The sequence below is a fragment of the Pundamilia nyererei genome, unplaced genomic scaffold (assembly GCF_000239375.1).
Source record: "Pundamilia nyererei isolate P.nyererei 1_Seehausen unplaced genomic scaffold, PunNye1.0 scaffold00052, whole genome shotgun sequence".
NCBI classification, from domain to species: domain Eukaryota; kingdom Metazoa; phylum Chordata; class Actinopteri; order Cichliformes; family Cichlidae; genus Pundamilia; species Pundamilia nyererei.
The window spans coordinates 2,231,688-2,258,777 of record NW_005187453.1 but is presented as its reverse complement, the minus strand read 5'-3'; the positions used below and the strand labels follow the sequence as shown (position 1 = coordinate 2,258,777).

Genomic DNA, 27,090 nt, shown 5'->3' with positions numbered 1-27,090 from the left:
ACACACACACACACACACACACACACACACACACACACACAGATTCTGCTGTACAGCTGCTCCTCATTATTGCCTGCAGTGCCTGCCTACTTGTCAATCCACCATCAATCATTAGATTTGATGTGTAAGACACGGGCATTGGATTTTGCATTTTTAAATGTCTCGGCCAGACTTTAGAGACAGATCTGGAAGGACTGTTAGTAATGAATGACTGGTTCATTTTGGAACAAATTAACGCACAATCGAATGAGCAGATTAAAGAATTAATTTGTCGTTTCCAAATGCTGCAACTCGACTCGTAAAAGATGACAAGCTATCAGCAGTTTCATTTAGTAATGCTGTGGTTTTGTATCACCCCCAATCCCTGCCCACCCCACCCCCCGCCTCGCTTCCTCCTCCTTCCCTTCTGCAGAGCTCAGGCTCAGAGACGGGTGGGGTGGCCCTGTGGTGAAGATGTTTTTAATCTGTGATTTGGGGTGAGCAACATGACTGATGAAATACTGCCTGCCCCCTTAGCTAAAAACACCTTTCCTGCTTAGTCATATATACACACACACACACACACACACACACACACGCTTTAAGCTCCTTTGCCTCGCACCAAAACACTATCCCTCCATCCAGACAGGTCCTCACAAATTCTCCATCATTCTCTGCCACAATCATTCTCCACACGAGGCGCAACTGTTTCTATACGTTCTGCTATAAATCGATAAAAAGGGCTCGCACATAAGATGTATGGAACCAAAGTCAATCTTCTAACCTTGTGGCAGAAACGTACACACGCAAGCTAAACCACTTCAGCTTTCTCTTGACAACCGTTTCTGTCGTACAACCAAGAAAGATGACAATCTCATTCGTTTAAGCATTAACAGTACTCTCTGTGCCCACTGTCATTTCAGAGAAGAAGAAGGGAAAAAAAAAATAAAAAATAAAAATTCACGAGTCGCTTACATTAAAGCCAAGATATTAAAACTTCAACATATGTTTGTGTTGCTGTGTGGGCTGTGCATACTAAACAAAATACAACCACAGACTGTAGATCTGAAAAATGAATCCACTGCTCAAGTGCTTTGAACCTGTATTCTTTCCAAGGGGCCGCTGCACTACTTTAAAATAGCCAGATTAAAGATAGAGCTTGAATTAAAGGCAGATTGTTTATGGTTTAGATCGGCTCATTAAAAGCAAAATAAACTGTAAACAGACTTTTTTTGTATTTTGTAAAGTGGTTTTGAGCAACAGTTCTCCAGGCTTTACAGCAGATGAGCAGCATCTGAAAGTCATGGCTTTAAGAAACAGGGAAAAAACCTGACACAGGACCTGTCTGTTTATCTGCTGTTTGTTGAAGCATCATCAGAAATGTTCTGAAGGGTGTCTGTCAAGAAGCCAATCTCAACGAAAGAAAGCAGGGAGAAAAAAGGCTGAGGAGTGCCAAATTACACAAGGACGGAACTGAAAATCGGTGGCAATCGTGGAGTGATTAATCCAAATGTAAACATTTTTGATCCAAATAGCCATCAGTAAGTATGGACAACATCAGGAGAGAAGTACAAAAGTGAGGGTCAAATGCCATCTGGTAAACATGGTGGAGGCTCTGTCGCGGTTTGGGGCTTAGAATAGAATTAGGAATGCATAAAAGTTCAGTCAAATGTCTGGAAAGGGCCTAATTGGCAATGATTTAATTTTCAAATTTTTAACTTGCTGCCGATGCAGTGAAAGCAAACCTGGACAATGTAATAGTCATGGATTGACCTCCCCACCCTGGACCTTAACAATGTTAAAGCAGTGTGGAATGAAAAGGCAGCAAACATCCAAAGAAGAGTTGAATATCCTTCAAAAAGCCTTGTAAATCCGTCCTAAAGACTACTTAAATTACAAGAAAGCCTGCCTAAGAGGCTTTAAGATGTCAAGGTGGTCTTACCAAATATTGACTTTCCAGTTTGTTAGAACTTATACTTCTATACTTTATTTCTATCTCTTTTCCATTTTCCTAGCAAAATACAAAGAAATGACGTGAGGCTCAAGACTTTTGCACAGTACAGAGAAAATGACTACTTCTCTCCTGATGCATTACCTCAGTAAAAACCCACCCTACTGAGTTTATAGTCTCAGTCTCTAGTTTAAATTCATATTCACTATAGAATAACTTACTTTAAAAAAAAAAACTCTTATCCTAACTACAGCAAAATGGATTTGGCAGCTTTGTAAAGGATTAAAGTAACTTATGAGTGATCAGTTTCCTTTGCTTCACATCCAAACCTTGCTCATCGTCATGCTTAAAAAAAAAAAAACAAGCTAAATACTGTCAAAATGTCACACTTAAAGACTCAAAAACAGGATAAAAACAAATGTGAGGGTCACAGTGGCTACATCTATCTTTTATATAAAGCTAAGCATTTACCCTGCTTTAAATCTTTGTTATAAACCAAGCTAACGACCTTGAACCAATCTCATTCTTCACAGGAAGACATGAAGGTAATAGTGATCCTGTCGTACAGCGTACAACAACAACAAGATTAACGTAATTTCAAAACTGTCAAACTTTAGCCGCGTATTTGTTTAATATGAACACTTAAAAGAATAATTATTATTTCCAAATCATTACAGTTCACCTAAAAGAACCAATCTGGATATATAAGTGACAAATATTATGTACACTGCCAGCATCTAGTAACCTAGTTAAAATTCCTCCCAAAAACTTTACTGTGGAATTCGGTGAGCTTTCAGGTGACTAGAGATCACAGTGGTGGATCAACTTCTCTTCCATTGGTAATGATGAAAAATGACAAGTATCTTCCTAAAGACATGTGCCTCTCGTGGCTGTCATGCACTAGTGTCATCATGCAGTTTATGCAAACAAATAACACGCCACAAATCCCTAAGCTGGTAACCGGCATGCTGATTAGCCTTCGACTTTTTACACATACCCTGCCAGATGTACTGTTTTTGGCATGTCTGCAGGTATAAATGGATGCTTAAAAGATAAAGGCAGCTCAGTATGAATGCTATTACTGTCTATCGTTTTATTTTATGAAGTCACTAATTCTTAATTTTTGACAGGCTCTTGGCAGGTTATAATTAGCCTTGCAACAGGCAAACAAACAACTAGGAGGTTCATGCCTAAGCGTGTGTGTGTGAATTCAGCTCTAAAATCCTTTCCTCAATAACCCCTTTTATCATCTCATTAAACCTTGCTGTCCGTCCCTGTGTGCAACTATAAGGTAAATTTCTCCTATTTGAATATGTCCACCTCATCCTTCACTTCCGTTGATGCAAAAAAGCCAAGCCAAAGTTTACCTGAGGGTAAACACACAGGTGGCCAAGCCACAGAGTGCAGGCAGCTGATGGTAAGATCACGAGAGCGTGCTATTAGGGAAAATCTTTGGATTGTTTGACTCTCTTTCATCCTCTGAATCCGTCTTTCCGCCTCACCATCATCTCACCACGGCTTTCAAATGTAAGGCCTCATTACCTCAGACAAAGCTTAGGCAGTGTTAGAGCCGTTCCTCTAGAGCACACATTGCATTTTGCATGGATCAGTTAGGATTTAGGAAATTTAGTATGTATAATTATATTTTATATTTGTTTGTGTACAATAAACAATGTTGTCCCTCCATTTACAGGCAGAGGGTCTTCTTCATAGCATGTTTGCACCACCATGCTTCCATAGCAGCAATACAGTTCTATTTATAAAGCGCTGATTCACAATAGCAGTCGCCTCAAGATGCTTTATATTGTAAGGTGGAAACCCTACCTTAGTACAGAGAACAGCCCTACAATCAAACAACCCCCTCTGTGCAAGCATTTAGCAACAGTTGGAAGGAAAAAACTCCCTTTTAATAAGAAGAAACCTCCTGCAGAACCAGGCTCAGGGAAGGGCAGCCATCTACCTGATCCATAGTAAAGCCTGATCACTGCTGCATTGTTAAAATTAATACCAATATTTGGTGATTCAAAAATATATAGACATATTAGCTGATCTTTTCTTTCCTTATCAGATATACAAATTGGTTTCACTAAAATGTTATAGCTTTTCATGAATCTTACTAAGATGATGTGACAATGCTGTTGCTTTTGTGATATTTCAAGCATGTGATGCAACATCAGGAAAATCACTGTTTCATGCTGATAACCAGGTTAAAGAGTGTTTCTTCCATATCTTCTTTGGTTTTTTCCTTTTTAATTTATGTGTCGCTAGAAATGCTGATACCAACGTACTGGCAAGTAGCTAATATTAGCCAATATATCGGTTGGGTTCTACTGAAGGGCACAACAGCACTTTATTGTACATACTCTCCTGACTATGTTGGGATTATGTTTACCTTTTTTTCACATTTTAAGATAGTGTGTCTTGAAATTTTCTACCTCATTTATTTTTCTGTTTTTATTTATTTTTATAAATCTGCCCTCAGACAATGCCTAAAGTGTACCACCAACACACGGGTGTTTAGGGCAGTCTTTGTCTGCACTAAACCAAACACTGTGTGATGGCTAATGTTCCTTGCTGACACTGGAAATCTTTGTGCCCGTCTGATCGCTGGTTCATCTTTTTGACAGTCTGCTGCTCATAACTTTACAACAAGTAACTCTGGAAGTGCACTTCACCTGCTCTGAACTCAAACTCTGAAATCCACTGAAGACAATAAACTTTTACATCCTTTTCACCACTTTGTCCACCTTTGTTTAAACCATCTTTTACTCCCATTCACCTTACATGAATTGCTTTTTTATGTCTCCTTTTTACCGTATCCCCTTTTTGTTAACCTCCATGTCCTTCCAGCCTCCACATCTTACTTCTGCTCTTCCTTTCATCATCCATCGAGACCCCCTCACCACACCCTTAAATCCCTTTCCTATACAGTACCCCCATCTCTTAGAAACTGGATGACTCCTTTACCCTTTATCAAACTTACATATTGGAGTGACAGTGCCCAGCCAGAGAGTGAAAGAAGAAGAAAAGTAAGGCAAAGTGCTTCAGGAGACTAAAGGGGAACTACCCCTGAAGCACACCTCCGGTCTTGTTTGAAGCATGGGCTTCACTTGCTGCTGTACTTTCTTTCCTCAACTGTCTTTCTACATCAAGGAAAACTCTGAAAAAGGAAGGAGACACCGGGCCTTTTGAGGCACCTCGCTGGAGAACCAATTTCCTTGCAGTAGTCAGCGGGGTTCAGTGTTAAACCGGGACAAATAAGTATGGCTAAAACAAAAGAATAAAAATGCTGCTGGCTAAGCAGGCCGAGAGATCTTAAATTGTGTTTTGGTATTGTAATATTGAATTGCGGCGTTACATCACTTACTGCCTTGGGATGATTTCATTTGCAGTGCTACTGTAAACACTTTGTTCTTAAATGCCCTCCCACAACACTGTTAAAGAATAAAAATTTGGCCTTGATGAATACAGTATGAAGAAAATGCAGCTAATGAAACAGATGACTAATGTAGGGCAGGTTTTAAAAGCAGCATCCTTTGAATGATTTCCTTTTTATTTGCATGTAGTGAATATTTACATAGCACTCGGAGCAAATTACTAAACAAGGGGACTCTGCATATAGAAAACATACTTTAACCTTTTATCCATAATTAATGGGGTGATGAGTAATGATGATACTTAACCCTACGAAAGCATAAAATGACACAGCTGTAAAACTTTATGGTTATGGTAATGAGACATAATAGACTATAAAGGCTTAGAGTAACTGTTCCGACACGTCACATATGTACCATGCAGCATAAATAGGAGCTTAAATTTCGATATCAAGTTACAACTTCCAATCGCACAGCTTTAAAATATAAATATTAAATCTGCACAAATTAGTGCCAGAAAGGCTTTTGTCATGTATACAATTATCTCCTTTTATGAACGACTCTTACGTGACATACATTAACGGTAAGTCCTTTCAAACTAGCTGAACATATCGGAAAAATGAATAGAGATTTCCTCTGAAAATTTTATTTTCAGTCACAAATATGCAATAGCCTGAAGAAAAAAGGTCCAAAGGGCCCCTGCAGTTTCATACACAGATAAACACGACAGGCTTGAGGGCAGCCAATTTATTGTGCGTGTCATTTTCCACAGCCCTTGGTGCAGATGTGCGAATAAAACATTGCAAGATAACTTTGACAGGAAAGAGAAAGAGGAAAGAGATATGACGCACTTGGAGATTAAAAGGTACTGCGATAATAAGATGTCCTTTGTGCTGTGGGGCTTCATTTCATGTATGGCTAACTGTTTAAAATTTGTTATCGCATAAAGAAAACCATGCACAACATAGATGAAAGGAACTGGTGCCCACCATTAAAGATGAGGAGAAAAATAATATGAAAAAGAAGAAACAGAATAGAAATGAGACAACAAGAATAAGTACACATGTAAGCTCTTGAATTCATGCAGAGGACTAAATGAAAGAGATGCTAAATACATTAACTAGGCAGGGAAATGAATCATTTTTATCAATCAGGGTTAATCCAACCAAATGTGGGTATTAAAGACAGCATGGGTCATCTTCTGGGAACAGCTTTAATCAAGTCAGCTCAGTGCCCATCAGCACTAATGCAGTTCCTAAGATTTTCTAATAATCTTTGATTGAATAAAATCATTTCAAAAGTATACCATGTAAACATCAGTCTGAGTTTACATTATGGGCATTTAGCTAGCGAGAAAAGCAAGACCAAAACAACAAACACACGGTCCTGTGTACAGATGGCTTCTTTTGATGGGGTCATTTACATGTATCCTGGTGCAGGCAGTGGACAGAACAATGCAATTTAAAAAGCCATCAGTGGATCGCAAGACAATCAGACACAAAATTACAAAATTAATGAATGCATCAACAAGTCAGCCACGCATAATTAAACTGAATCTGGCTGTCTTGACAGAAATATATTGTGTTTGTTCTACTGGAAATGAAGAGGAACTGTTTAGCGAGTAAATGTCTGCCTGAAATGAAGATGGACTGAAACACAGTTTGATTGCAAAAAGAGCATTATCTGTGTAAAGGGTAAGCCTTCTTGCTACCACCCATGATCTGGAAGGATGCACAAATCATTGGTGGCTGCTAGAGATACAGTCTCTGTGTTTTTATTACTAGCACCAACTGTCAACACCGTCGGGGAACTGAAATAAATGACTGGACCTGCTATCAAGCAGTCCCTATTTCATCCCATCTGCATCTGCTGTTCTCACTGAAAATAATATAAAGGTCTACAAAAGGTAGGACACGTGAGATTAATCTCTGAATTTTATTCTCTATAAAATGTCAAACAATAGCGATATTTGTGGGATAGCTGTGGGATATTTTTCACATGTATTTTTACTTTTATTATCTGAGACGCCAAAAGATTTGTGATATTTGCAAAGAAATCCGCCACATCCTTACACGTTAGCAGAAAGAACCAGCAAAATTCTCTGTTTTTCTCCCCTTGGTCACTCTTCTGTATATCGTTTAGTTTCATATATTGGGATTAATCAGTCAATGAAGCAACTGCAGCAGCAGTTTATTTATTTTCGATTCTTCTCTGTGTTGCTGCTTTTCAGGTTAGTTTATTCTTCGTTTACCACTTCTTCTTTTTTTCTAACTGTGAACATATACTGCAGTTTTCACAACATACCTTGCCACATACTTAAGGTAAAAGAGGACGACAAAAAGGCGTGTTTTGTACTTGAAGCACGGAAGAAATTATAAAGTGTAGCACTAAAAACCTGGAGTTTAAACCTCACTTCATCTTGAAACAGTAGCCAGTTTCTAATGAAGATTACTACCAAGTGGAGAGCAGAGAGGGAGTCCATTTCAAACTTGGCAGAACACCAGAAGGGGGGAGGCGAGGCTAAAGGGGGCACATGTTTCACGCCAACACTGGTGTTCTGAAAGATGGTGGGCTGGGGCTGGAACACACCCAGCTACCTCTGTGCCCTCTCAAGGTTGGCTGCTGAGAGGAGTGGGAAGAGCCTAAACCTTTGCCCCCTGCATCATCCGGTGTCCTAATGTGACGCTGACTATCTGCACTGGCTGCAATCTAAATGAAAATAATTCTTCTCTGTTACTGAAAGACATGGTGAGGAATTTTATCATAGAAGAAACTAATACCCACCAAGACCCAGATGTGACTCAATTAGATGACACAAAATTAAATGACCTTCACAACAGAAAGGTAAAAGATACCCACCGGCAAGGAGGAATGTGATGAGGCAGGTTTCTTTTGGCATGTACAGCTTTAAGCGCGAGCCACTGAAGACATATTCTACCACAGCCTCTGACCGGCCAGCCCTCTGCAGGAAGGGCAGGAACTGCTTGGCTTTCTGTGTCTCCTGACCAGCAAAGAAAGAAAGAGAGATGGCATCGTCAATTTAAGTCACAGCTGGACTTTTTGAGAAGGAATAAAAAAACCAAAACATTTCAAATTTGAAATAGCTATGTAGACAAGACACAGAGTAAATAGGTTAATAGACAACATAATGTGTGTGCTTAATTCAGATATTTTTACACGTCGATCAGATCCACCCAATTAAAAAAATAAATAAATAAAAAATACTCTCTTTTCCCGTTTCAGTCTCTGTTCTCAAGGGTGAGTCACTAGCTTAGTGGTGCGCTTGGGCCAAAATTACAAGCAGAGCCAAATCATGTGTATTGAAGCCGGTTCAGTGATGTAGTGGCGGCGGAAGATTTGTAAACGATAAAAAAAATATTTAATATGCGTCTACTCCAGGCATGAGCATGTAGGCACAACAGACCAGTGAGTCACTGCCCAGTGTGTGGCAGTGTGGACATGGGAGTAGGCACGAAGCCTCAGAGGAAAGGACGGAGCTAAAACGAGTAAAGTCAGAGCGAAAACATGTGTTCTCCCACTGTTATTGCGAGTTTATGCGAGGGTCAGAGCGGTTCAAAACCACAAATATCAATAATCCCGTTCTTTTTTTAGAGAATGCTACACTAGACATAAAGCAGCAACGGAAAAGACGGACGAGAAAAACCATGCAACGCGCGTCACCGGGGTTTTTGAGTATTTGAGTAAAGGGTATGTGCTTCAGTCATAAGATGTACCACCTGAACTGCACCCACTGCAATCCAAAATAACCCTCTCGGTGGGAGACGTCAGAACTGCACGCTTGCTCGTACACACATTTACAGCACCTGCAGTGTGTGGGCTGTGCAGTCTAACTTGGTTCCGAAAAAGAAAGAAAGAAATGAAGAGACATGGGAAAGGAGAGGACCTCATTATGCAACCTTTAAAGGCATGAGGTGAGTCAAGTGCTGTATCTACTCTCCTCCCACTACCTCTGTACATCTCCTACACAATACATTTATAAACCCATCCTTGCTCTATTTGTGACTGCATCCCACTCAATGTACATAATCCCTTTCAGTAAACCTGTACCACCAAAGGATGCTGACGTATAGAAGCGTGTAAGAAGTGTGTGAGTGCTTGTGTGTGTGAGGGTGCCCGTGTATGTCCGCAGTTGCATGTAGGCGTATACCAAATTAAAAAGAAAGAAAAAAAAAAAAAACAGAGTGAAGAAAGTGGATGGATGCTGAGGTGTGGAGTTGCAATGTTGCTATTTTGGTCCTTTTATTAGAATGCTCATTACATTAGCCTAGCCAAACAACTGTGCATGTGCATGCACGCGCGTGCGCTCACGCCCACTGGCATCAATCCTAGCTGGTGCTGCAAATCATGCATCTCTTATTTGAAAGTGACAGAAATGCTATAGAGGGGCTCTGCACAGCACTCATGTGCGTGTCACACGTAAACACATGATGGAGCACAATCGCGCTAAAATGCAAGGACGGCTACGACCTTTGTGGGCTTAATGGGACAGAATTTAACGAGTGTGATGTGCAATTCTCTGTGTGGCCTATAATAATTTTCTTACTACTGTTATAGTTAATTATTGAGCACCTCCCCGTGCAACCACTTCCAAGTCATTGCCACATATTAAATGTGGTCAGTTTAGCCAGTTAAGTTGGGTGGAGGTTTATAAGCAGGAATTGCATTAAACCTCCCAGATGAAATATAAGAGCTGCTCAGTCAGCACAACAATTCCCTGTCATAATTATTTTTACAGGGACTGCCGGTAATTTATTTGTGCTGCTGACACAATGAGACAGGGAGCCTACAATGATGACAACGTAGAAGAGCAAAACATCTGAGAGCACTTATACACAGCCACATATTAATGACTTATTAGCCAGACTCTGAAGTCCAGTTGGCGTTAAAGAGCTTTAATGATTCGTTCAAATGCATCATTAGAGCAGAGCTTATACCCTCACTGGCCACTTGGTTAGGTATAGCTTTTTAACTACTGCTCGTTGCCACAAATATCTAAATCAGCCAATCACATGGAGGCAACTTAATTCATTTAGCTATGTAAACAAAGAGAAGGTGACTGAATGGGGATGAAAGTTGATGTAAGTCACGAGACGGGCTGGTGTGCGTAATTCAGGAACTTCTGATCTACTGGGATTTTACTGCACAGCTACCTTTGGGGTTTAAAAAGCTTCCATGTGAAAGCAGTAATTTAAATAGCCAACGTTAATTTAAGGTATGCAGAAGAGAATATCTGAAGAGACAATACAAGCAGTTGGGCTACAGCAGCAGACGACCACACTGGCAGCTCCTGACAGCTATGAACAGGTAACTGAAGCTACAATTTGCATTGGCTCACTAAACAGAAGATTGGGGGGGGGTGAAAAGTTACTTGGCTCGGCAAGTCTTGATTGCCTATTGTGCGATTCAGGCAACAGGAGGGGAGAATTTGGTGTAAACAACATGAAAGCATAGATCCCTCCTACCCTGTATCAGTGGTTCAGGCTGCTATTCTATGAATAGAATTTTGGGCACACTTTGGTCCCTTTATTATCTTTTATGACTACAGTGTTCCCATCTCCTGATGGCTGCTCCCAGCAAGATAATGGATCAAGCGACAAGGCTCAAATCATCTCAAACTGGTTTCTTGAACATGATAATGACCTCCACAGCCACCAAGAGAGAACCTCCAGGATGTGGCGAACAAATCTGCACCAACTGTGATATTCCATCATGTGAAAATGAACCAAAGTTTCAGAGGAACGCTTCTAACATATTGTTGAATCTGCGCCAAAGAGTGAAGGTAGTTCTGAAGATAAAGAAGAATACAACCAGGCATTAGCAAGTGAACTTGAAGTGTCCAATGAGTGTGTCTGGCCAAATCTATATAAACACAGTTGTCTGCAGATACAGAATAAACTGGGTAACTGCATCACAGCCCATTATAAGATAAATAGGCATTATTTTGAACTGTGAATCCTGCAAAGCTACTCTAGAGTCCAAGAATAAAAATACAGAATCTATGAGTAAGAAAAAAAAAGAAAAGAAATACAGACTAATTAATTTAACAAAATGTCTCTCCGGAGCAAACAAGAGTACTACAATAGTGAGAGAGACAATGAGGTGTTAATGTTTCTGAAGTTCAGTTTCCACTTGTTAAGTGTCTTGTCAAAATCTATAAGAGACGGGGAGTCGACAAGCACAGTGTTAAGAATTTTGCTTCTATACACACAATGGGTTTCAAATGAGGCAATCAAAATGTGATTGCTTTCAGCTTTAATTAAAAGGGTTTAACAAAAAGAAGAATTAACCATTTCAATTACAGCCATTTTTGCACAGTCTGAATCCTGTACTTAAAAGCAATCGGACAAACACAATCATAAATGAAAGGATGATTGCCATAAACTCCACATAAATAAAACTACATATCTTTAATGAATAAAATACAAAAAATCTATTTTTATATTAAAGTGAGCGCGACAGCGACGACAGGGTGAACAGAAGACAGAAAGACGTGATGATAAAAATTTGAAAAACTGCGAGGAAAAATGCATGATTTTTAAAAAGAAAAGAAAAACAAGGGGGGAAAGTGCACCAATCACCCATCACTTGTTACTGAAATACTTTTCCTCACACTGATGCTCATTTGGTAAGCACTCTCAATCAGGCTTCATTAGCCAAACGATGCCTCTATCAAGCCCCTGGGCACACGTAAACAAGCTAGGACCAAGTCTCGCTGATGATTCTATTAATGATGCTGCATATTTTTAGAGGACACTTATAGGGGTGAGTCAAGGATTAGAGAGCGTCTTCTGAGAATCACTGGCCTGATGTATCTTCAGGTTGTATGCAAATGAGTCTGCATGACTACATGTTAATCAGCGTACATACATTTTTATTCCGCTTTACACAGAATCTGCCAATCTGTATCCATTTATACACAAAAACATACTCACCCCAGAGATGTCAGCCACTCTGTGGATGGGAACCTCCTTCTTGCTGTGCAGCCCTTTCCCATTTTTGATGGCCCTGCAGTAAAAGGGTTAAACTATAAACACATGTCTCTCAAGCATAGCTCAATGGCTTTATTAGATGGAAAAAGCATAAGACTGGAGGTTTATTAGACCTGGAGAAACAAAAGCTCTTTCTTTGTCATCACTGTAGATACATGGAGAGCTACTGTGGATTTGTAGAAGTAGAATATAAATTCATTCAGTTTTTTTTTCCCTGAACTGCCATTACAGCACAACTGAAAGCACTAGTGGGAGGATTTTTTTCCTCCTCTCAGCCAGATAATCTATATGTTTGAGATGAAAAGTCAAAATGATGGCAGAAGAATAATAATGGAAGAAAAATTACAGTTATACCAGCAAAAATGAGGAGAAATTGAGAGATGCTTTTATAGAGAGTCAGCTAGCAGTTTTTAGTGATGGTTACCACAGCTCCAGGGACAAATAAAATGAAGATGGCCTGAGGCTGCAACTGCGAAGTGGGGGCGAACATGCCACAACTGGGTCACTGGGATGCAAAAGCACTGCCTTTAAGGATTGACTGTGTACATTCATATGAGCATGTATACATGTGCATTTAACAGCCAGGAGGAGGTTCCTTTGAAGGCTCTGGGCCACTAGCCTTGTGCAGTGGAAACTAAAAATAAAGTCAAGGCCACAGAAAGAAACCTCCCATCAACTCTAATAGGACCCCACCAGGGACAGAGAGAAAGGGAGAGAAGAAGAAAAAGAGAAGGGGTAGAGAGAAAAGGAAATGGGAAAAGAGGAGAGCTAGACCAAAGAAGGACAAAACTAGCTAAGGTGCAGAAATAAGGACAAAATGCGCAAAGGAAGAAGGAAAGTGGGAATCAGGTGAGAAAGGAGAAAAACAGGGCAACTGGGCAGTGACACACAAAAGAAAGAGGAGAAAGAGTTAAACCAAGAGGCTGTGGCTGCATTTGCTCTACCTATAGCAAGCAGATCCTAATCTGTGGCAGAGTAATAAAGCCTGTACTAAATCTCTCCTCAGCATCTCCATATAATTATTCTTAGGCCCTGTGTAAAGAGCCTCTGATTTAATGTCTAGCACATGGGAAGACGTGTGTTTATGTCCCTTGGCATGTAAAATAAAAAAGGAAAGGGCAAAAATGCATGCATGATTCAATATGTGAGGGTAATGACATGTTTCTGCAGGAAAAAGCAGCAATAGCTGTGACACGCTGGAACTTATGACGGTGGTGACGCTAAAATACACTGAGAAATTGAATTACTTCACCTTTGCAGTGCAGCATTTAACAGCAAATTCAAAAGAAAACTGAAGAAGGAAAAAAGCCTCAAGGTCATTTTTTTTTAGTCTCCTACATTTCACAAAAGCAAAATCTCTCAAGGTCAAAAGAGAGAGTGCACACATGTGCGTCACAAGCATGTTTCGTTTGAAGCAAAAAATGTGTATTTCTGAGAATTAATCATTTCAAAGACCCCCCAGCCCCCCCTTCATGCCACGTGCACAGCAGCGTTAAGTTCAAGTAAAAGGTAGACGGAGAGTGCTTTGTGTGAAGGAGCGCGTGTTCCTCACCGTGCCTCTGCGGCAAGCAGTTCGTCATAGTGGGAGGAGCGCTGGTCATCATCTTGTCTGTATCTGATGACTGTGGCAAGGCCTTTACTTACGAGAGCCTCTGCTATGTTGCTGGGGAACAGAACAGAGAAAGAAAGATTACTTTAATTAAAAACAAAAAAACAAGCAAAACCCCTCAGCTTCACAAAGGAGCTCTAAAGGGAGCTAGCTCAACCGGGGGGGGGTTTGCTTACAAACAAAGGTCACTTAAATGTTGACAATGCACACTTGACTAACCCCTTCTACCGTGTGATACTGATGTAGGGAAGAGAGGATTGAAGGCAGAAAGACGGGGACATTGTGCTGCTTAATGTAGCACTTAGTTGCTAGCCCTTGGACATCAGTGTTCTAGCTAAACCATGGGAGAAAGAAATGAAGGGACAGAAAGAAACTCTTCAGAGTATTTGTCAACATGGTGCAGGCATGGAGACTGACGCAATCATTCAGCCCTTGTTGATGCCAGTTAAACGGTTCCTTTTCTATATTTTAAAACTCTTCTGTTGGAAATAATGCAGCTAAATGGGCGATAACCTGAAAGCAATCGTCTTTAAACTATGTATGAAAAGCGACACAAGAAACAAAGCCACAGAAAAACATTTTCATGGACAAAGGGAACAAAAGGTCCCTCAACAGATGGTCTTATAATCGAATTGATATTGGATGACGTGAAACGATGGAAGCACTTTAGACAATCTTAACTCGCACAAGACTCCAAAAGTTCTCCAAGACTGTTAGATCTTAAGTGTACTGTGCATGAGTGTCTCTGGAGTGATTTCGAACAAATAGCCACCCGCTAAGTTTCCAGCAAAACACAATTCTTCGTAAACAAGCTACCGAGTCTCGAGTCCATTACCACAAGAATAGCTCATACAAGGTCAAAATCCTCTGCCCTGCTGACCAAATCAGGCCCTGACCTCAGGCCTCATGGGGAGCCTCACCAACTGTTCCATCTGAAGCAGAGTTGCTGGTTCTGGTTTGACCTGACCTCTGTACGGACATGCACTACCAAACACAGGACGGCTGGTTTGATGAAAAGAAGGCATCTACGTCTCCATGTGCGCATGTGCTTGATGTGTTGAGTGATATAAACAGAGGGAACCAGAAGATAAGTGTGGCTTTTAACTTCTTTTTTTATTATTTCTTTTTTTTGAGTGAGAACAGGCTTCTGACGTTTCATTTCAAGCACTGCGGCATTAAAGCGCCTCTCTGATTAAATTTGAACCTCTGAACAGTTGTAGTAGTAGGTATGTGTCCTCATATCTTTGGTACTGTGTAAAATACATGTTTCAGACGGATGACCCGAATTCCTTCAAAGCAGAGTTTGTAGATAGAAAATAATTGCTTGCACTGAGGTGACCTTTCTTCTTTTTTTTAATATGAACTTAAAAGACAAAGAAACACTTTCAGGTTACTTTATGATTGATGGTGAAATTACGAGTAATATGGAATTACAAATGAATATTTTGTGTCATTTTACAACAGATTAACCTGACTTTTAAAGGGTTTAATAGGGAAGCAGCTGTACTAACAAAATAGAAATGTGTTAGTGAAATCATTTACACTGATAAATTACGTGCTGTGTGATCTCCCAATAATGTTGGCTCAGTGGTCTCCTACTGCACACTAAAGACAACGGAACAAACCTAAAGTATTTTGATTTGCAGTTTTTCTATACTTCCATGTTTTACTTAGCCTTTCTTGTTTCATATTGCTGGATTATCTTGAGCCATTCTCCATCAGTACCAACTTGGATTGATTCGGCGTGACTCGATGCGGCACGGCTCGCCTCAACTCGTTTTCCATTGCAATTGAGTACCACCTAATGTGTGTGGGTTTGTTATAGTAACGCAGCCGAGCGTGTCCTATGACATAATTAGTACACAGCGCGAACGCCACATCCAAAAGGTGGACGTCGAGACATCAATATACCTCTCATACTGTGGCTTTTCCTGAGACTCTGAGACCACAGTGTTGTTTCTGTGTATCCATTTCCATGTGAAGCCATGATTCATCGAGTGATGACACTGACTAGCCAATCGGTGGCATACTCTGGTGATCGCCTCAGATCGCTTGGAACCCCAGGGGAGAAGGTACCTGGTACCAGGTACTATCGCCTAATGGAAAACCCTGAAAACCGTGGCGAGCCGACCCGAGTAGGTATTAATGGAAAAGGGGATTAAAACGGTAGAAAAGAATATAAAGCAGGCGACTCAGTGTGGTGCATGACTTACATGCCGCCAATTGTGACTGTAGCACAGGTACGCTCTGGGAAGGCAGGCGTGCCTTCTCCTGGACCAGTAGCTGCTCTGATGTAGTCCACTGTCACGTTGACCTGAAAGGGGGAACATAAGGCAGAGGTCAAACAATATACCAAGAGTAGAGAGACAAAGTGATGGCAACAACGGTTATGGTAATAATTAGTGTGAGAAGTGTGTTCTGGCTTATGTATGTGTATCAGGGTCTTTTCATTTGTCCCAGTTCTCAAGGTCACCCCTAGTCAGTGTGAATCACATCAGCCAGCACTGCAGATCTCCCCAGAGGAGGAGTATTAACACACAGTGGGTGTTTGGGACAACACACACACACGTACACACACACACACACGTACACACACACGCACACACAACAGTGATAGAACCCAAATGACCCCACACTGTGTGTTCTCAACACAGCTCCCTGGGGATAGACTCCAATCCACCCACCCCGAAGATACAATTTTGTCACTCAGCTGCGTGCATGTGCAGGCAGGAGACAGGGAAAGCCTGCTTTGCGGGCTAGACACAGGCAGACAGCAGTAACAGCAGGGATGTAGCCATACCAGTATACACCATCGGTAGTTTAAGAGCTACGTCTCAACCTTGTCAGGCAAGTGTGATAAGACGGAGGAATATTAAAAAAAGGAAAAAAGAATGTGGGAATTTGACTTTGCATCACAGCGCCAAAGCATAGACATGAGTCCAACAGACAATGCAGGCAGGCCTATTACAGGGACATGAAAGAACAACGTTGGCCTGTCGTTAGATGGACAGAACGAGTATGTAGCGACGTGAACAGGGGAAAAGAAGAGTGCCGTGCTGTTCAACAGTAAATGCAACTGTAATTTCAGAAAGGCGAAAATAAAAAAATAATTGAAAAAAAAAATAGAAAATAAACATTTTGTACTGGTTTTGTGTGAAATTGTTCTTAATGACCATGCCCATATCCATGGTTAGGCGTGGGAGAAGAAGAATAAAAGCCAAAGCAATGTGACACAAGACCCCGAGTGCAGGAATCAGATGAAACAGGAAATAGTAAAAAGGAGAAAACCAACACAGAAAGAGGAGACTGGGGGAGATTTCAACATCCAAGCAAAATGTAATGCTGGATGCTATAAGCTCTGTATCTGAAATTCCAGTGGTTCCCCATTAAGCAAGGTGATGACAGATTATAACTCTGACCAGCAATGTTAGATTAGATGAGTTCCAGGCCTATTCTCCACGGGCCATCTACCAGATCTTCTGATAAGGCAGAGCCATCTATAAGAACCCCCCAGAGGAGAGTGAAACAGAGGGGGAGAGGCAGTGGATGGATTAGAAAGTGGGGGAGTGATAAGGACAGTAGGAGAAGTGAGAGACAAAATGCGTTTGTTCTGCAGAGGCGACAAGCAACATGGGAATATTCAGTCAACTCTGCCAAAGGAACAAAATACTTGTTTTTCTTTTTACTATATACTGGCGTTTCTGCGTGTATACTGGCAAAGAGTTTAGCGTGAAGAGGATTTCAAAAAGACTTCGAGTAATAGTTATTTTTTTTTGTTTTTTGCAAATTTGTATTCTGCAATAAAAAAAAAAATTGGCTTATCAAATGTGAGTTCTGTGTTCACATGCCTAGCCAATGAGGTCATTCTGAAACAACGTAAGGCTGTAGCCACAAGAGAGAGGGGAAAAATGGATGTTGCTGCAAAAATTTTGCATCTTCAACCTTGCGGCACAGAAAAACTACACCGCAATCCCCTAAGTCTAAAGACGGGTCACTAGTTCAGTACGAAAAATCAAATCTTCCTTTCTGCTTCTGAGTTACGATGTTGAATAATGGCCAACACAGTGGGCTTAAAGAACATTCGGAATTCACAATGATCAAATGTCACAGCTTCATTCTGTGTCTAAGGGTATAAGAAAGGTCGTTTTAATACCACTTTAATTTTAATATAATGCCAAATTTGCAATGGAGAGATGTCGACAGTGAAGAAGTTTGGAAAACCTTTGGCATACAAAGCAGTTTGTTTTCTAAGGATTTCCAGGCATCGACTTTAACCACCAAGAGAAATTCTTATTCTCGAGCCATTTATCTTTAAACTTGCATCTTAGACTGAGCAGTCTAGCTAGCAAAGCCTTCTCTACTGTTATCATCATGTATGGGCTTTACACCAGTGTGCTGTAAGCCTGGTGGCCCACTGGGCCTAAACCAGGCCTGCTGAGAATTTCTGTAATTCTAATATTTTTTTTAAACGGGTAAGCTACAACTGTTAAGTTAGCAATGTCCTTTATCTTATCATCTTGCTGTTACCGTTTACTGTATTTTTCCCTTTATACATTTTCATAAACATTTAAAAAAAAAAAAAAAAAAAACCACTGTGACCGATTAAGTTGAAGTAGCAAGCAAGCAAGCAGTTATTAATGCAGTCATTGTGTAAGCTAAATGTATAGAGATGGCTAAAATAGCAGCACTGTGTGCTGTAAAATCTTGTGGGGTCATGACTAAAATATTCAAGACTCATATCCAAGTGAATTTAAGACATTTTATTGATTTTAAGGACATAGGATTTATCATTTCATCCTATTATCTATCATAAGCATATGAATTGGTAAGTTTTGACCAGCTCAGTGAACTTAACCTTAAATACCTGAATCTAATGATTTCATCTGCCCAAATGGATCTTTGTGCAAATAATAAAAAATAATGCCTTATGCCATGACTGTTACCAGCACGGATGCATGAAGACTAAGTCGAATTAGCATTCAGTGCAAACAACCTTTGCCAATAACGCAACATAATGACAGGCTCGTGACTGTGGGGTTGTCGAGCTTCCTAGAATGAGCTCCATTTGCGATGGTCTTAAGTGAAAGGCTATTACAGATAACTTATGCTAAGCTGTGATATGGGAAAGGTACCATGTTGTGAGAAGCCCAGTATGGGTTCTGCATGATGGGGTTTCCAGACAGGAGCACAGTGACAGGCAGCTTATCCCAATAGCATGTAGGTGATTAATTTTTGCTCTAGCTAAAAAAAGAAAAGAAAAGAAAAAAAAAAAAAACATGTCATTGCCTGCACGGTCTATCTACCCAGCTCCTCACAGCTTGTTCTTTTTGCAACTATTTAAAATGGACATGGCAACAAATACACACTTAAAAACTGGTAAAGATTCATTTGTAATCAAAGACTGCATTTAACAGTGCTAAAGCTTTTAGTGGAAATTTCACAGTTCAGCTGTTGCAGCATGCATACCAAGGTGATAAAAAAAGAAAGCGGTGGGTGTGGGGTTGTTCGACATGCAGGAATACACACAGGTGTTAGAACAGCCTCACCTGCACCTGGATGTTGGCAACACACAAGAGACTATCGTATATAAAAGACTGGACATTTTTAAGCTTCGAAGAAAAAAAATGGAGGAGAAAGAAAGATGGATAATTAAGAAAATTAGCGCAAGACGGAAAAAAACGAGGTATGAAGGTACTGTAAGAGAAGGGAGACTGTGTGGGTGAGTGAACAACCGTTTGTGTGCAAGAGAGTTGCTTAGGTTGCTGCTGTGTTTTAGCAGGCTATAATCACAGCTGGCTATCATTTAATGAAGTGAGCTGTGCTGAAAAAAAAAAAAGAAAAGAAAGAAAATACTGGGACAGCACAATACAGAGAGGACGAGGGGGGAGTAAAGGAAGAGGAAGAGGGAGCCCCATCTGGATTTTCAGCCATGGGACCTGATGACGCTTTGACTACCTGCTTTGCGTCTGCTTGAATACACATACCTCAAGCTTTTCCCAAACCAACTTTCACATTCACTCACACACACTGCATCAAATACCACATTGCGCACACACACACACACACACAACATTCTCAATTCATTCACACACTGATGTGCACACCAATAAGAGGGGGGAAACTCTGTCGCTAACAGTACTACACAAGCAGCTGCATAACAGGAGCCACTTTGAGCACGCAGGATTATCCGAATGTGCTCAACCCTGATAAGTGGCTTAATGCAACATTTCCATTCTACTTTTTTTCTGCTGAGGCTGAGACCCAGGCGCACAAGAAGCACTACTTATAAAGTTAGCCACATCAAGCTTTTTGGGATTATGTCACCATGCAAGCACTGCCATTTCAATGGGGGTGGCGATATAAATGAGAAAGACCAAGACAGTCAGTCAGAAAGACGTAGAGTGACATCAAGAAAGGAGAAAAAGAAAATGCCTTAGTGTATTTATAGCCTACCATAAAGGGATAGCTCAGAAGAAGTTCTTGGATATGAGATGGAATTTTTCACTAACTCCTTCTAACACCTTCTACTATTTGTCACATTAAAAAAACAAAAATCATCAAGTTTTAGTTTCAAAGTCTTAATATAAACATGATTAAAATTAAAGGAAATTAGCATGTGTCAATATGAAACTCAAAAATGTCTAGTCGCAGGAGCTGCTCAGAAGGTATTGAACCAATTCATTTTTGCCTCAGAGTTATAGCCTCTGCTTGGGCAAAAAAAAAAAGAAGGGAAAAAAGCAGTCTTTTGAATATGGATATTAGATATGCTTTATAAAAGATCAAAAGCCCCACGCTCTCCTTATAGAGATGAGGAATAGGGGTTTAACAGAAAGAAGGGGGAAAAAAGCATTTAATATAGCTTTATTCTCCTAAACCAGAGCGCTGGCATTAGGGTATTGAGCTGAGCACACTGAGACTGCTGGTTAATGCTTAGTCACGTTCTAGCAGGTTTAGTCACAGGGAAATCTGCTTGTTTTCCAATTCCCGTAATGTATTGCGCTCTTGGGCCTAAAGGAGAAGCAGAGGTCGATATGATAGTTCAACCTTGTGACTGGAAGGGACCATTAGCGTTGGTCAACACCTGTTCGAGATGATGCTGAAATACACCTACTGTTATCTGACAGATCTGCAGTTAGAGGGAATCACATCCTCTGCTTCTTTCAGGGAAGACATGAAGCAGGAACTTCCAATTTACCCCCCAACAATATTGAGGTCAAATCTTTGTCTGCATTTGTGTCAGAAAGCAAAAGGAAGACAGGATAAAAGTGGGGCTTTCTCGAGCAAAATTTCAAGGGAAACTGTGGTCTTGGAGTCTGCTCCAAATCTGTCTCCTTGGAGCTCATTGTTCTGAGACAGGATGACAATAAGTGGGTCGACTAAACTCCTCTCCTTGCTGGATCATAGCAGTCATCTGCACACTTGCATACCTGCATCCAACTTGACACCACAAGTAGGCCAGGGTAACATGGATTAACATTAAAGCCTCGTGGGTTGGATTTGTGCTCAAAAATATTCCCCCATCATCATTTTTGGGGGGTTCAACACAGCAGATAAAGAACAACTCTTGTTCCTTCAAAAGTCAGGTACGGCTGAGTAACTATTTCTAAAAATGATACAATGTGACAAACGGTTTAACCTTGTGTCTTTGGAACAATAAAGAAACAGGAGGAAGGCAACATTCCAGAGTTGCTCTGTTATTGATTCACTAGTGAGGAGAGAGGAAGCTGTAGTGCTGGCAAATGGGCTAGAGCTCTCCACTTAAACCTAACTCACTTCAAAGAGCCTATAAGTACACACTTGGGGGAATCTAACGTCAATACTAATCAAATGGTGAGGAATATGGTGGCATATGCTATATATACAGTTCTAAATTCATTCAGCAGTATGAAAAACATGCAGTCAAAGTCATAAAGGGATGTCTTCAGAGTAGGGACGTGCATGATTAGTTGTCTAGGCAACGGAAATATAAGTCGGTTAAAGTAATTATTCATACTCCATACATCCATTTTAGCATATTTATCCAATTTATTATATATTTTATTAAGGCACGATGGCAGTTGTCTACCCTGGTCTCTGAATCTCTTCAGTACTCTAATATAGAAGTAAAAGCTTTTATGTAGGCTATGTCAGCAGACATTCAACCACTCAGCTGCAGCAATGCGTAACCACATTCTGCACCTGCTAAGAAACAAGGCTACTGGTGTTAGTACTGCTAGCATTAGTCACAATGTACAAGCTAATCTGGCACTATATGTTTGCAAACTGCCACAGATTTCAAGCAAAATGTACATTTTGAGTGTTGAAGAAGATAGTTAACAATTACAAGTAGCTTTTAAAGAGACATGCAATATTTATATGGATAGTGTTTACTCTCATCACATAGATTATGCTTAATTTATAGTGTTTCTCAGTTTTAAGCTAGTCAGTCATCATTTTTGTTCTCTTGTTTAAATTTTTACTAATTAAGCCACCACTCTAGAGTCAGTCTTTGATTAAGTGAACCATAGCCTAAAGCAGCAGAACTGTACAAAGTTCTTTTAAAAAAGAAAAAAAAATACAGTTTGAGTCAAACTGTTTTGACAGCAATCAGATCAGAATCAGAATACTTTATTGATCCCTGGGGGAAATTATTTTTTTGTTACAGTGCTCCATTATAAACCAACATTAAGACAAGACAGACAATACGCTAACTAAGAATATGTCACTTAACTGCACTTTCTATGAAGTTAACTCTTTGAAATGATCTTCAACTTAATAACAGAGAAGGGAAGCACGAGGGCAGATCTTAAGAGAAATGCCATGTAGAGAAAGCTATTGGATGATGCTGTAGCAAGAGAGATGGTAATTTGCCTCGGGTATTAAATGTTCTGTGGGAGTTCTTTACGCCCTGCACATATTATAGCACTGATTAAGTGGTCAAGGTTGATTTTGCATGCAGACAAACAGATCATTAATGGCCACCACTTCCAGCTATACCTTGAGTGATCAAATCTTTCAACGTGTCATGAAGCGGTGCTTCCACCTGCATTTAGAGCTGTCTACATGTGATTGGATCAGCCAGGATTCATTTGAATACACTGGGCAAACAGAGCCAGTGATTCAATCCTGTGAAAACATGCATAGTCAACACACTTAAGACACTAACTCCTTCTGACGCACACACAATCATGCGTACTTTCCTCTGCGATAAATACTACAAAATAGCGATTTGCCAGAGGCTTAGAGAGAAACAGTAAGGCTTTAGGTCTAAGCAAGAAACACCGTGAAATCAAACTTAGTATAAAGACAGTGCAGACTGATATGAGTAATGTCACATGTTCTGAGTTGCATGCCATTTGTACTTGCATGACTAAACAGTTAAAGGCTACAGCGCACGAGTGAGGGTTCTGATGCATGTTTACATATACGTCATAAGCTCTAAATTAAGTGTATATGTATTGTGACATCATCTATATGCATGTCCATGCACCATAAACACATGAGCCACTGTTTGGTAGACAAGCCCTACAGACAAGCCTTTATAGTCAACATGACATTAGGTGGCACATGCATATTTATCACAACACTGTCACATCTTTTTATTCCCCCTACCCGCACGCTCATCTTTCCAAACACAAACACCACAAATAAACAGCGCGATCATTATTCGCACTTCAGTCGCAGAAGCCGGCTTACGGCTGAATTTTCTGTCATTAAAAAAAAACAAAAAACATTAATGAGTATGATTAAAATGACTGTGATGAGAGGCTGGGACAGAGATATGAATCTCACTCTCACACGGAATGCCAAAAGTAACTCTTTTGGCTTTTGGCTTTGAGTGGGTGCGTGTTTTTGTGTTTATCAGCCTGCACTGCCATTTTTTATTTTATTTTTTAACTCAGTTGAACAAGTATGAAGGTGTGGGTGACATGTTGGCTCCATTTATTGTACGGCTGTTGTAGTTTGGCCCCATTAAATCGCTACAATTGTTTGGTACATTCTCGTACCACTGGAAATACATGCTGAGACTTCACAAAGCACACAAAGGATGGATTTGTTGAGGTCTAAGCTCCAAAATTTTGGAAGTCAATTGCAAAACAGTATTGAATTTATGAGTTAACTTCTATCTGGGGAAGTCATTTTGTCAGGGTGATTGCGCATAATGACAGTTTCCATCAATCTGTGCTCGCAACTGCATTTCCATGTAAATTTCTGCAATCTTTTCCATCATGGCCCTATTATTATATGGCCCCTGTGCATCTGACAAGTTTTAAACTTATCTTTATGGGAAAACATAAACCATTATTTGGCTCAGGCAATGGACAAAAGCTCTGGGTCTGCCGCCTTCTCTCCATGCATTACTGCCACTGGAGGTGGGAAAATTGCCACTGTAGTACAATGAAAACAATGTAGGTGTAGCGTACATATGAAAGATGCAGAGTTATACACTAAAAGGCAAAAATGGAGAACAATTCCAATCTTACAGACCAATCATTTAGCATAAAGACATAAAACTAACCTAGTGTTTTAATTACATAAGTAAAAAAGGCAGATGCGAGAAGGCTGTGAATCTGAATCATGAAGGAATTAGGCTGGACTGTGAAGGACATCCAGGTCACAGATTTTTTGGTTAAATGTAAAATGCAAGTCCTGAAAAGAACTGCATTTGTTAGTGACATTAATGTCTAAAGAAATCGGCAATTAGGAAGATGAATGATTCTTTGGTCATCCTTGTTTCCACGCTTTATCTAATCCCTCACCCTTCTGGTCTTTGCTTCTTGAGTTTAATAATCAAATCACTATTCCGTCTCCTGATATGGTAACCATGACGTTGCAATGGTCAAACAGACTGAAGCACTGAAAATCTCTGAAATGTTATTTATGTTGCAACACAATTTCAATCTTCTCTGTCTACACATAAGAACTTTTTTGTGCTATTCTTGGAATCATTTTATTTGCATTTCATCATGGTGAAAATGAAGAATGTGGCTCATGCGTCCAATAAAAAAAAACAAAAAAAAACAACAACTAATCATCGCCAGAGAAGAAAGTTAGAGTTCCACAAGCAAATTGCTGGCATGCAAACTTCGCGTGTAAAGTTGATGTAAATACAGCTCCGCTTGGAGTCTACTATACACCTCTTTATACAAGTCCTCTGAGGCGCAGCTGTAGTAAAGCTCATTCAGAAATATGCTCAAGCTTCCAAAATAAGTTCAATGCAATTGTTTGTGGAATTTGATGTATGAATAATGTCATTTAATTATTTGCATTTTTAAAAAAGTCATAATCTGGTTCCTGAGAGTGTCCAAGACAATAACTGCCATCTTTATAGTGTTTAATTCATTAATTGAGATGGACTTGTGTGTCTAAAAGAGTAAAGTATAAGCTTTATACAAAGGAGTTGAGAGGAGACCAGCACAAAAGTCCTTAACCACACCTAAGAGGATGTCCCGGCAAGGCCTGTACATGTTCACAAATGTTTCCTTTTCATTAAGTTTGTGAAAATTAAACGTGACAGAGTGAAAAAAAGGGCAGATGAATTAGTTCTTTATTTTGAAAAAGTTAAAAGATGCGCTACACAGATTCTTAAGCCATATTAAGTTAATGACTTTAATCAACAACATTTAAAGCTGCCCAGGGAACAATAAAAGTCTTTTTTTTTTCTTGATGACCTCTAACTGCATAACTGCATCACTAATATCGCCTGACTCTACCCGTCTGAACGTGCTTCGACGTTGCTGGCAGATCACCTGAAAAGTAGGGTAACACCCCAAAATAGCAGCTTGTGCTGGGGCGCAGCAGAGCCGTGTTGACTCTAACTGAGACGAGCCGACAAAAAAAAAGAAAAAAAAATCAGATGCCTTAGGATCGCAGTTGATGTCGCTGGTACTCTGAATTGCTGTGAATTAGTCTGAATGTGTCCCGGTTAGAATTAATTAAGTCTTACAGACGTTTATTAGCTCCCTGCTCAGTCGCTATTTATCGATAGACTGATAATTAAATCCAACATCTTCCCTTTCATCATTATTAAAAGCGCCCGTGTGCCATTTGAACCTCAAGCATTCATTTGTTTGTCAGTTCTGAGGCTGGCAATATCTCCATTTAATACGCTTTCTTTCTTTCTTGATAGGTACTTTGAATAAACCTCTTCATTCACTGGAAGGTTTTGGGTGTTGCGTGGAGTCTTGAGCAGGTATATTACGCTTCATAGATCTAATTACACGGTTTTACTTAGGGGACCCTTCTCCAAAAACTAACCTGTACGTATGAGACGGATAAAAATGTCGTTTTGGTAAGATTCACAAAACCATCTTTCATTTATCAGCTCAATTTCACTTTAATAAACTAGATAAAATGCTCAAGCGATGGTGCGTTCTCTGGAGTGCTCTTCAGTTCACTGCTGGTTTCTGCTGGGTCAGATGTGTGTAAATCATAGCAGCCCCAGCTCCCTCCCCCAGGGTGTACAGACCCGGTGGATCAATAGACACAAGAGGGGGAAATCAACATTGCTTGTTTAAATGGAGCAACACCAAGCCCTAGGGCATCTACCAGGAGTATTTGGTATTCACACTAAGAGATTGAGAGAAATAGCTATCTAACTTGAAATGTATTTGGATACCACTGGGAGGGAAAGGGTGTTGGAGCAGCTACATTACAACTATTGTTTAATTTCTTAAAGCTGATAAGAGGTATTCATTTTGATTCACACAATATCTCTCACACACACACACACACACACACACACACACACACACACACAAGGCAAAACTGGTGAATGCAGGTGTGTTTGTGTGACTCTCAGTGGTTCTTACCTTTTTACCAATGAGCTTCTTCCTCAGGAACTCCCGGGCCTCAAACATGTAGGGGATGTCATAGAGCGGGCGGAAGCGTTTGTCTTTGTCCTTGTTCTTCTCCTGAAGAGATTGATAAGTGATGAAGGAGGTCAGGATCAAGATGAGGGGAGGACAGGAGAAAATGAAAAGAGAAAGAAGGATGGGGAAGGAGAAAGTTATTCATATTGCACTTTCTACAACCTCTCATAAAAGAACATGCACCAACTCTGATCTCAAGCATACAGACAGAGAGAAAACATTTTTTTCCACAAGGTCAACTTATATGTCTCTTTTTCACTTTCCATTACAGTCCCCGGAACAAATGGAAAAATTAAGAGTGTTGCACATCTTCCTC

The 27,090-nt window shown here is 40.2% G+C and overlaps 1 protein-coding gene across 1 annotated transcript in view; it reads right to left on the bottom strand.

The window, feature by feature from the left end:
• The window catches only part of snd1 (staphylococcal nuclease and tudor domain containing 1), a 176,916-nt gene that overhangs the window by 119,342 nt on the left and 30,484 nt on the right, over positions 1–27,090 (bottom strand). Inside the window, exons 11-15 of the mRNA XM_013910931.1 lie at positions 26,715–26,816; positions 16,137–16,237; positions 13,867–13,977; positions 12,258–12,330; positions 8,164–8,305 (exon numbers count right to left, since the gene is read on the bottom strand). Of these exons, the coding sequence (XP_013766385.1) occupies positions 8,164–8,305; positions 12,258–12,330; positions 13,867–13,977; positions 16,137–16,237; positions 26,715–26,816 (529 nt within the window). The remainder of the gene's footprint in view (positions 1–8,163; positions 8,306–12,257; positions 12,331–13,866; positions 13,978–16,136; positions 16,238–26,714; positions 26,817–27,090) is intronic.